Source organism: Perognathus longimembris, chromosome 2, assembly GCF_023159225.1.
Source record: "Perognathus longimembris pacificus isolate PPM17 chromosome 2, ASM2315922v1, whole genome shotgun sequence".
NCBI classification, from domain to species: Eukaryota; Metazoa; Chordata; class Mammalia; order Rodentia; family Heteromyidae; genus Perognathus; species Perognathus longimembris.
In genome coordinates, this window is record NC_063162.1 from 105,421,949 (window position 1) to 105,434,147 (window position 12,199).

Genomic DNA, 12,199 nt, shown 5'->3' on the forward strand with positions numbered 1-12,199 from the left:
GAAAGCTAAAGACAATGTCTGATTGGATGTTATAGGTAAACAATACTGAAATATTTTGCAACTGTGGAAGACGATAACAACCACTGAGTAATGATGGTTGTGGGGATAGGAAAGTAAAAGTAGGAGATAATGAAATCTGATTGGAATATTGCACATCCATATGTGAAATACCACATTGAAACCACTTTGAACAATTAACATATATCCCAAAATGAATGACAGGAATGTAAAACAGGCCTTGGGATTATTAATGGGGTCGAGAGAGGGTAAAGGAGGATGAATGTGATCAAACATGCTTACCTGTGAAAATGGAGCAGTGAAGCTTGCTGGGATTGGTTTAGGAAGCAGAGATGGAATGAGGGTAGATGACTAAAGGACTAACTCTGATTGAGGTACTCTGCACTGTATGGACATGTCAAAAATAGACCCCCTGTATAACAAGTTGATCCTAACTTTAAAGATATGGGGGAAATGTCAGATTGAGATTTTATTGTGTTTTAAAAAATAGAAATGTATAATATATACCAAAAGGAGCACATAAAAAAATTTTGGTCCAGTAATCGCCATGCAAAAATGAAAATGTGAAAGGAGAAAAAGAGATAAAAATGCATAAAGACGTCCATCACAACATTATTTATAAGAGTTAAAAACTCAAAGTAATCTGCTTTCTTTAAGAAGCAGTGGAGGGGCTGGGGATATGGCCTAGTGGCAAGAGAGCTTGCCTCGTATACATGAGGCCCTGGGTTCGATTCCCCAGCACCACATATACAGAAAACGGCCAGAAGTGGCGCTGTGGCTCAAGTGGCAGAGTGCTAGCCTTGAGCAAAAGGAAGCCAGGGACAGTGCTCAGGCCCTAAGTCCAAGGCCCAGGACTGGCCAAAAAAAAAAAAAAAAAGAAAAGAAAAGAAAATATAGCTAATAAAACATTAAAAAAAAAAAAAAAGAAGCAGTGGAATGTCGAAACAACAATGCAGACCTGACCTGAGGTGGCTTCATACTGAAACCTTGGTGGTCAGTTTGTTTATCCTTGACTGGACCACCTTGGAGAGAAGCTGAACTCCTCCATTTGTTCATTTGCACAAGGAAGAGAATACCTACTTAGCAATGTGTGAGGCTTAGAAATCATGTATGTAAAGTAACTGTATATAAGAGGCTTTGTACATTCTAAATAATAGTTCAGCATATCTCCTCAATGCAATCTTGAACATAGCTTTTAAATTACTGATTGTGAAGTTTATATTCAACTTGGGAAACATTAACTGCAAAGTAAACATACATACACATTCAGTATAATAATATTAAAATATACAGGGAAAATTTAAATAATCATCCATAATATGATAATAAGGGTAGGATTATATTACTTTCTATAAATGAAAAAGACACATATCGTAAATGAAAAAGACACATATCGTAAATGAAAAAGTCTGTTTTAAGAGAATTGCATAATAGAAATGTAATTAATCTTAAATGTCCTAGATAATTAGCCGATTTGTATTTATTTAGAGAAAATAAAATTTTATACTTAAAGGCAAAGCTAAGTTCATATGGGGTAACTTCAGTGTCACCATTTCCATACTCAGTCACAAGTGCTTTACAACCAAAATATGACAGCACACTACCACCCCCTGGTGGCAGCTTGCCTAAAGTGTAAAGTGAATACATGGAAATTAAATAGCTCCAATTTTGCAAGCTGTGAAAGCAAAGTGTAAGTATTTAAATCTCTGAAACACTGAGTTCACCCTATACCATGGAAAACTATAATAAAGTCAATGTCACACTCACTGTGATCTACATATTACAAATAAAATTTCATAAAAATAAAACCCATGTACTCCATGTTCCCAGCCACTGATTCATGACATTTGCTTGATTTGCTGTAACCAGTCGCCTCAATACTCTCTGCATCCCAATTTTTATTTTATGGATAAGATTCTATATTTAAATTTTTGTATTAATCATATTTGGATAATCTTAAGACGTTTTGGCACTTAATAATCATGAAATGCAGAAAAACAAGAAAAAGATGGAAATGATTTCTTGATTTCTTTAAGAAATCTAGTAGATAAAATGGAGTCAAAGACACTGTTAGTGGAAGAAGAAGATGATGAACAAGTAATTGCATCCAACTCATCCTTACTTATTTAGAACATCCAGGCTAAGCCTATTTGAAACAATTCCTAAAATCTCATCCTAAGCATTAAAATTAAAATATAAATATTCTGTTTGTACTATTCTCATTAACAAGTGAAAGAAACTGTATCTTCCTATTTACTGTACTTCTTAATGTTTTCAGCTTTTGTTAATATCATTTTACAATGATGATTTGGCTTCTGGGGGAAAAAGTCTGGCTTTGCTTCCTATAAATGTCCATTTCTTTTGATAATATCATCCTGCAATGATGATTTTGTTTCAGGAGGGAGCAGTCTGGCTTTCCTTCCTATAAATGTCAGTTATATCCTCCTAACTGGTGGAGGAATGGTGAAATCCCCAACTATGATTAGGAATACAATGATTTCTCTTTGTAGTTCCATCAGATTTGCCAATGTATTTTGACTTTTTGTTATTAGTACATACTTGTTAAGTATTATTTTGTCCCCTTGGAGAATTTACTATCTCATTATATATAATGCTGCTCTTTATCCCTAATCACTTTCTTTGCTCCAAACTTTGTTCTGTTTGTGATTATTTTTTTATTTTTTTTAAAATTTTTATTGTCAAACTGATGTACAGAGAGGTTACAGTTTCATACGTTAGGCATTGGATACATTTCTTGTACTGTTTGTTATTAAGGAGTATCACTTATCCTGAATGTTTGGGACCAGAAGTGTTCTAGATTTTAGTGTTTTTCAGATTTGGGAATATTTGCATAGGCCAATTCAATATCCCTAATCCAGAATTAGAAACTTTGAAGAACAAGTCAACTCTCAAAAAAATTCATATGTTGGGGGGGCTGGGAATGTGGCCTAGCGGTAGAGTGCTTGCCTAGCATGCGTGAAGCTCTGGGTTTGATTCCTCAGTACCACATACACAGAAAAAACCCAAGGTGGCTCAAGAGGCAGAGTGCTAGCCTTGAGCAAAAAGAAGTCAGGGATAGTGCTCAAGCCCTGACAAGCCCCAGGACCGGCAAAATAAAATAAAAATAAATAAACAAAACATTCATATGTTGGAACATTCCAGTTTTAGAGTTTTCAGATTAAGAATGCTTAACCTGTAGTGCGACTCCTGCTTTCTTTTGATTAGCATCAGCCTGATACATCTTGACTATCCATTTACCTTTACTTTCTATGAATTCTTATATTTAAGGTGAGCTTCTTATAGATAACCTATAGTTGGGTCTTATTTTTTGATCCCCTCTGACAACCTGTTTTTTAATAAGTATTTAACATGACTATTGATAAAGTTGGATTAAGAATTACCTTATTTGTCACTCTATTCTATTTGCTGTCCTTATTCTTGGTTCCTGTTTTTGTCATCCATGCTTTCTCTGCTTTCCATGGTGTTAGTTAAGCGTTTTATATGATCCTGTTTCCTCTGTTGTTTAGCTATCATTTGTACTTCCTTTTTACATTTTAGTGTTAGGAATAAAGATAGGAATAAAGACTTACATCGAATCCAAGACTATTTTCAGATAGCCTTATGACAGCTCATATACTTTACAGTAAGAAAATAATCCTAAACCTCAGTTATTATGGTCTTTTCTTTTACCTAGACATGAGCATACATCAACATAGGCACTTACACTTGTAAGCATACATAACTGAATGCGTTGTTGCATTGCTGAACCTATGCCTCTGGACTATGAAGCTCCTGCATTCTTTTCCCCACCCTCTCAAACAGTCTTAGAAAGGACAGCATGACTAGAGTGACTACATGGCTTAAGTTCTGCTTAGTCTCTCCTGGCAGGTAGGGGAACTGTGAAGAAGAATTCAAATGCAAAATGCGTCCTTTTCCATCCTACCACTGAAACACAAGGCCATTGAAAGAATGGCTCTGAGGTTTGTAGATTAGAAAATTAAGTAAACAGAAGTGTCTTTGAGAGAAGGAAATTTCAGAGAAGAAGATAAGAAGTTTAATGTGAGAGGTTTTTGGTATACACAGCTAGAATTGTCCCACAGAAAACTGAAAATAAACCACTGGAACACCAGGGAAATTGTGAGCTAGATATCCCACTTGAGAATTCACCACATAACTGAATACATGGAAACAGCATGGAGAACAGAAGTTAAACTTCAGTTAACCTATGCAACAATAACAGATACATCTAAAAATATATGTGAATCACTTAATAAAATTTTGTTTCTGGCTCACTCCAACAGTCCGGGGAACGTCAGGTAGCCTCAATCTTGTATATTTGCCAAATAGATCATATAGCCAGAAAGATTGGAGGTGTTTACTTCCATTCACCTTCCACAGGCAAGAATTCATCTTATGGCCCCAATCCAAAAGCAAGGGAAAGCTGTAAAATGTAGACCTCCTGTATATCAAGATTGGGAGAATGGTACAATAAATACCTGGCAATTCATTTGTCAGGAGTGGGCAAAGGCAGATTGTTATGAACTTAACCAAGAAATCAAAAATACAAGTATAGACAAAGTGTGCTTCCCTAGTATCCTTGTGAATCATGTCAGAGTTTTTAATAGTTTGGGAGGGAAACAAAATTTAAATGAATACTCACATCCAGTGTTTGTTTCTACTTGACTCTGGTCCAAATTTGTCCATTACCTGAAATATTTGTGTAAGTCCCTGGGTACCCAGTTCCCAGCCACACCTTGGTTTGTGTTACACTTCTTTCAGCTAAGGTGTTCTCTAATAGTATCTATCACAACATCAAAATAAAAGTGAGCTTTTTTTGCCCCTTCTTTGCACCTTTAAACTTTCCTGACTTCTAGGAAATTTTATGCCCATCTGGATGTAGAGGAATGTGATGTGCTAGGTCATTGTCAGAGAAGATATGTTTCCATATGTATATCTTTACCTCATTTGTATATAATCTATGCTTACTTCAAATATTAAATGAAGGACTAAAACTAACATCCATTCTTCTATTTATCCCAATAAATATTTATTGGGTGTTTACTATAAGCAAGCACTTTTAAAGACAATGATGAAATAATGGTAAACAGAACAATGTCTATGCCCTTATGATGTGAGGTTTTCTGGAACTAAAATACATAAGATAATATCATAGTGATTAATTTTATAAAGTAAATTGAGGAAAACACAGTTGGATATGCCTATAATCCCAACACTTGGGAGGCCAAGGCAGGAGAATCAGAAGTTTGAGGCCATTGTGGACTTATAGCAAGACCCTGTCTCAAAAACAAACAAAAAATAAAGCAGGACAAGAAATGAGTAGAGAAAACATCGGTGCTGTCATAGAGTGGATGATCTAGTACCTCCAAGAAGGTGACACCAGAGGCAAGTCTACGAGAGCTGTGGAAAGAGCAAACCAGTTAGAGGCACCACAAAAGGAAAAAGCCCTGAGGTAAGAACAGGTTTAGTAAAAAGGCTGATGTGGCCAGAATCAAAGGGGGAAGCCAGTGTGACTGGAGAGTGAATTTTACAGAGTCCTGTAGGCTTGGGGAAGGGGTTAAAATTTTGGTCCAGGTTAGTTGGGAATTTCATGTTATGGGATCTTATTTATGCAGCATCATAGTGGTAGCTGAGAACTGACTTTACTGGGAAAGCTGGATTCATTGGAAGGCTGTAGTAGTATCTAGGCAGGCCCAGAGCCTGCCTGGAAGGAGCCCGGGTCTGGAGAGAGGTCCATGCCATATGATTACAATATCCTGTGATAACTGCTGGGCTGGGTGTGAGCACACAGTGTGTAGGAATGCTAACGAGGAGGAAGAACAGGAGTGGAGCTTGTGGGAGTCAGATGCTATCATAAAGGATGAACCCAGTACACCCGCAGACAAGCCTGGTAAAGACACGTAAAAGATAAAATAGAAAGTAGGTATTCTCTTGCATTTTGCCAAACTTGATTTGATTTTGTTGTTGTTGACAGCTTAAAGGAAGAAAAGAGCCTCATACTAAAGGAATTTGAGAAGATACCCAAGCCAGGAGTAAGTATTAGATTACTTAGAATTCATTAAATATAGCTGGGTTCAAATCTCTCTTTCTTTTTTTGTACAGTGAAAAATCTTACTCCACTTTATGTATAATAGTAAGAAACTGGAAACAAATGCCCAAGGGGAAACTGATTTTAAAAAAATTGGGATATTTTGAATCATAAATGGAATAGTGAACCATCATTAAAAACACATGTAAAAAAGTACTTAATAACATGTAGAGTCCTATTTTATATTACCCCAATATCTTCCCATACATTTCCATCTCCAATCCCCATTCAACTCTTTACCCTTCCTTATGCAGACTAACTTTGCTTCCTATTTTGAGACATCTCCATCAGAAGAGACTTCTGTAGTTTCTTATCCAACATTTCCCTTTAGCCAGCCTATCTGCCATTTATGCTCCTCTCCTGTCCCAACAGCTGAGACATTCCAGTGAAGACCAAGCTCTTCATGTGAGCCCAAGACCTGCCCTCTGCACACCACCACAATGAAATGAAGGTGCTTTGATTCTTGTAATCTAGTCAAAATCACCAGTCTTGACCAGTGTCGAACAGGCATAGGCATAAGCCCTCTTCATCTATACAAAGCTTTCTTGTCTATTTATCTGACTTCTTTTCAGTATCCAAAACTTTAGCTAATAGCTCTTGTGTTTCAGCAGCCAATGGAGCATGGGAAAATTTACAGTATTCTCCTTGATAACATTTTGCACCTGTATGATAAAACTTGCAAGGGTATTCATTATGCAAATACAGGCAGTTTTTACCTCTGGTACAATATCCTTGTACATAAAACACATTTCCTTTTTCTTCTCTATCTCTGCATTATGATCAGATTTGTACTGGTCTCCCTTTATATATTTCCTTCCATGGAAATATTTGCAAATCTGTTTTCCCTGATGTTCCACTGTGAGCTGGTTGACTCATTCTTACATGCTGCTGCTTGTCTTGAGGTTCTCCATCCTCCTTGGGCATACCCCTGTTCTTCAGTAAGGTATCTGATCCTTTGTTTCCAGTGCTTGGCCATTTGTGCTTCATTTTCTTCTGTTTGTTGTTCTTATAAACAGCTTTAAGATTTTTAATTTTTTGTTTAGCACCCTGCTATGGACCTTTTGCTCCCTCTGTCTTCGTAGATTCTTCAGGAGATGGCACAGTCAGAGCAGCATTTGCCATTTCTTTAGCTTGTATATACTGCTGAAGGTCTTTGGCAAAGTTATCTTCCTGTTCCTCACTACATATGTCATTGTCACTGTATGTATCATAGTCCTCACTTCTTGATTTTCTATGTTGTAAACTCTTGGGTGATGCCGTAGAGTTTCCAAAGTGCTTACATTTTCCTGGATTTTTCTCAGACTTCAGTTTACTTTCCATTTGACTTTCCCTCCTTTTGTTTCTTTGACTTTGGTGTCATCCTTTTTATTGCTGGCTCTGCAGTTTTATCCTGCGCCAAAGTCTGGGAGAATTTTAAAACAGTCCATAAGCTTCTTTTTTCTTTCACTTTCGTGAAAATTCTTCAACAGCAATCCTAGTGCTTCTTTGTAATTGGGGTTCTCAATGCCATTTCGAGGTCATATTTGGGGTTGGTTGGTCATGGTATACTTCTAGAGTTTTGCCATGTCTGCACCATAACCACCAAGTCTCAGAACCAGGAGCCAAAAATCTCTTTAAAAATAACCATCTTCATTGTAACAGACAAAAGACCAAGAATTCATAACTATTGATAATACTAAAAGAGTATCTACAGAGCTTCTGAATAAAATATAAGTGGTACCTATTACAAGGTTGGGTTTGTTGCCATATAATATTGGCTATGTTCATCTAGACATATCTGCTTTGTTTCCAGAAAAAAAGTAACTTTCTGTGGTTGGCACTTAAAAAATTCTTATCATTATAGCTATTATTCAATAGCTCTTGAGAACAACCCAAGTTATTACAAGAATATTTAATAACAAAGATGTACCAATATTCTGTCTCTTAAAAAGTAGTGCATCGGTTTTACTCCTGATGTCACTGTAAGTGATTTTGGTGCCCTGGGTATTGTAAATAAGTTTACTGGAATTAAGGAAGGGAAGTGGAACATCAAAAGGGAGAGACAAAGGATAAAAGACAATCCAATGAAACAGCAATACTTGTAAAACTATATGCTGTAGACCAACTACACAACTGTGTGGGGGTTGGGGATGGGGGAAGGTGGGAGGAAAATAAGGGAGGAGGTAACAAGTTTGATAAGAAATGTACTCACTGCTTTATGTATGAAACTGTAACCTCTCTGTACATCACTTTGATAATACATAAATAAATTAATTTTTAAAAAGTAGAGCATCTCAAAACTTAATGGGGTAAAACAATCACTTCTATGGTTCTCAATTCTTCTGGTCTATACTGGTTCATTTGGAGCTGGGAGGTCCTGATTGGCTTCAAATGCATGTCAGCCATGTGGCAGTCAGGCAGGTCAGAGGTCACATGTCAGTTGGTCATGTGATATTGAAAGGGCTTCTAGCTTCAAGACAGGCATGCAGTAATTTTTTCAAGCCTCTATTTAAATCACCTTTATAACATTCATTAGTCAAAGCAATGCACATGGCTATGTCTAGGGAAGATTGGCCTTCCTTTTTAATGGGAAGAAGAGCAGCACAAAGACACATTGTACTTATTCTGGAGACTAAATAGAGCCTTATGCTTTGTATTGTTTCTCCTTTCTTGATGACCAAATTTCAAAATTATGTTGCTTATGGTTGAACTTAAGGCCAGCCCTCAAAACTTGTTTAACATTTAGTGAAGTACTATTATGTAAATGCTATCTATGTAAGTACCTCTAATCTCCAGTTACAACACTCTTTACAGGAGAGAAAAAAAGTTTCTTGAACTTTATTCCAGATTGTAGGCATGCTAGTAACTTTTTTCAGAGGTGTGGCCAAAATGCTAGAGGGAACAACTTTTCCAAGGAAAGAGATATCTTCTGAATCATGGTTTTCAAGGGTTACATCTATGCTTACTTGGCTCCATTGATTCTGGGATGATGGTGAGGCAAAACATCATGACAAAAGGAACAGTAGAGGAGGAAACTGTTCATCTCATGGAGGACAGGAAGCAGAAGTGAAGGAGAGATTAGGAGCTGGTGTAACCTTAAAAGTCATGCTCTTAGTAACCTCCTTCCGTAGCCAGTTCCTATCTTCTAAAGTTTCAAGAACCTCTCCAAATAGCACCAACAGCTGGCATCCAAGGGTAGGACACTTGAGACTGTGAAGAACATTTCCCATTCAAGCATAACAGTAGTTAATTAATTTTACTCTTTTCTAGCAACAGTAGAAAGAGAGAGCTGGGCAAAAAGCCCAGAGCAGGTTTAGATCCAGCTAGTTAGTACCATGTAACCTTTCTGAATATAAGGTTTCTCTCCCATAAGTCAAGATTACCCATTAATAAGACATGAAAATATGATCTCCTGTTAGTCTAAGCCAGAGGGTATTTGGGGACAGTGTGCAGAAGCTAGAAATGTAATATTAGTATGAAAAATTGAAGTATGAAGGGGTGGGAAGTTGGTCATCCCAGATATGAATCCCCTTATTTTTAGTGCTGTGTGTGACTCAGGTTAACCAAAAGCCTAGATATTCAAAGATTATTTGCAACTGATTTCTCAAGTCACAAAACTATAAAAAAAAAGAATAGAAATTTATTTTTATTGTTTTTGATATGTAATAAAAATTAACTTTAAAGTACTCAAATATGAAACAGTTTTTAAATTACTTAAAATCTAATGTAAAAATGTTTAATTAAACATGCCCTTACTGAACATATCAAAATTAAATTGTATCTAACTTTGTGAGAAATCATTCATGAGCCTCAAAATAAATACAATTGAAGTGGCAAGTGAGTGATGTTTGATTCAGTTTTTAGGTAGATAAATGTTTTTCCACCTGGCTATTTTTATGACTTTTAAAGGAAATGGAGAAGACGACGAGAATTCTGAGAGAAGGTACTGAAGAATTGCATAAGGAAGTAATGCAGAAGAAATTAGAGGTTAAAATCTTACAGGAGGATTTAACAACTAAACAAAAGCAAATAGTAAAGGAGCAAAAAGAGCTCCAAGTATTGGTAGACTATCAGCTTGCTTTAAAGGTATGTTACCCGATGGCTTACAAATATTTAACAGTGTGCATGAATGGAAATAAAAATAAATAGGCATCAAGCTTAGACTTGACAGGGATGGGTTGTATTGTCACACAAGCAGAAATGCTCTAAATTGGGATGTATTCTGTTAAAGTCAACCTAAGTTCGGGGAATACACAAGACTTTAGTATGTTTGAGGATATTATTCTAACTCGAAGCCCTGAGCTTGGGGAATAAGCCTCTCCATACCCTCCTTCCTCCAAACATTTTTCAGTATTAGAAGTGAGTGTCAGAACCACAGGTGTTTTCTTGAAATGCAACCAAATACCCTAATTGCTTGTGAATATTTGTATTATGTTGTCCTTCTCTGCTTCCTTTTATCATAAAAGGTATAAGGAGACTCTTTATGCTCCAGAAGACAATGAATTAAAATTCATTATATCTTGAAGAATATATCTCTCAAAACAAATAACATACAATTGTTTTATGACATAATATCTGGCAATCATTAGCTTAGAGAATAATTACTGTATACTCTGGTATTTTTTCCCTTAAGTCTTAGAGCAGTTGGTCAACGTGTGTGCAGCTGCTATTGGGATCATGGGTTTACCAAGCACTCAGTGAAGCTTATGCTACAGGTCCCTCAGTTGCATGAATCTCTTCCAAGCATCCATTCCTAATTCTGTGTTTGTAACTTCTTAACTCTTTTTCTTAAGAGAAACTCCTAAACTGCACAAGTTTCAAGCTCACAGACTTGGATCTGTTTCAGGCTTGAGCAAGATCCCACAGAGAAACATCCTATACTATCATAATGCTATGTTGAATTCAGCCTGCATGCTAGCTCTAGTCTAGTAAAATCCTCAGGCAGGAAAGGAGGACTTTTCCAAAATCCTTGCCATGGAGCTTAAGCAGAGCCTTCCGTGATTCCACAGAACATGGTGGAAAGTAAAGATAGACAAACTTAGCTTCTGACCTTAGCCTTGCCATTTACTAGATATGGGACTATGATTTAACTTCTCCTAGAACAAGCCTTAAGCAGGGTTTCTTGGAGTCAGAACCTAAGACACTCAGTAATTGAGGCAGAGCTCTTGGGAGATTCCTACCAGAAACTGAGGGCAGGAAAAAAAGAGGTTGGGAAGAAGCTGGACCAAAATATGATACACATGTTAAGAAAACTCTAGTCTCAACTAGACACCAAAGACATTCCTAGATCTTGAATTGCTCTATGAAAGCTGTCTCCCAGAGCCGGTAGGGATAGGCTGTTACATTACCAGTCAGTCATTGATCACACCTGCTCCCTGCTTTCTCCCTCTTCTTGCCTATTCCCTTAAGAGGGTGCTCTTCTCAACCCATGTCAATCCAATGGAGAGGGCAATAGCTTCCTGTCCCCAGCAGCATGTATGGGAAGAGGCACCCCAGTGAAGGGAATCTTTGCAGAGCAACAATTGTAGTTGGCACACACAGCTACTTCCTTGTTAAAATAGTAATTATCTTACAGGGTCTGTGTGATTAGTGAGTAAATGAAAAAATAATTGAATTAAGTCATTTGATTCACACAGGACAGCTAGTAAGAACTGTATATGTTGTAGCTACTTTTTCCTAATTACTTTGCTTGACTTAATTGCTTCTGGTCCAAGATTACATAACTTAACATGATTGTTTTTCTTTGCTAGGATGAAGTGATTCACCATCAAACCATTCCTGTACAAATTGTAAAAGATATAGAAAAGATAACATGCAAAAAAATGTATGATTTCAATTTTTATGCTGAATCTCACTCAGCCCCACCTTCCCCAAGTGATGTGTGTACACATTGTAATTTTAGAAATATTTAGTTTGGTCCCAAAGTTGTATACAGCAAGTTCTTTAAAAGAAAATAGCATAGCAAATTATAACTGTGTATAACACTTATGTCTTGATTATGGGTCAATATTCTATTTCCAACTTATATATTTTTAGAGAGTATTCCGATCATCTTTAACAACCTAGGGAACAACTATCTAAACGAATTAGAATTTC

The 12,199-nt window shown here is 36.7% G+C and overlaps 1 protein-coding gene and 1 pseudogene across 1 annotated transcript in view; one reads left to right on the forward strand and one right to left on the reverse strand.

Annotated features, from left to right (window-relative positions):
• Positions 1–12,199, forward strand: part of Ccdc146 (coiled-coil domain containing 146) — a 70,226-nt gene that overhangs the window by 31,738 nt on the left and 26,289 nt on the right. Inside the window, exons 4-6 of the mRNA XM_048339844.1 lie at positions 6,011–6,068; positions 10,013–10,189; positions 11,854–11,927. Coding sequence (XP_048195801.1) covers positions 6,011–6,068; positions 10,013–10,189; positions 11,854–11,927 — 309 coding nt within the window. The remainder of the gene's footprint in view (positions 1–6,010; positions 6,069–10,012; positions 10,190–11,853; positions 11,928–12,199) is intronic.
• Positions 6,412–8,509, reverse strand: LOC125342329 (annotated as a pseudogene).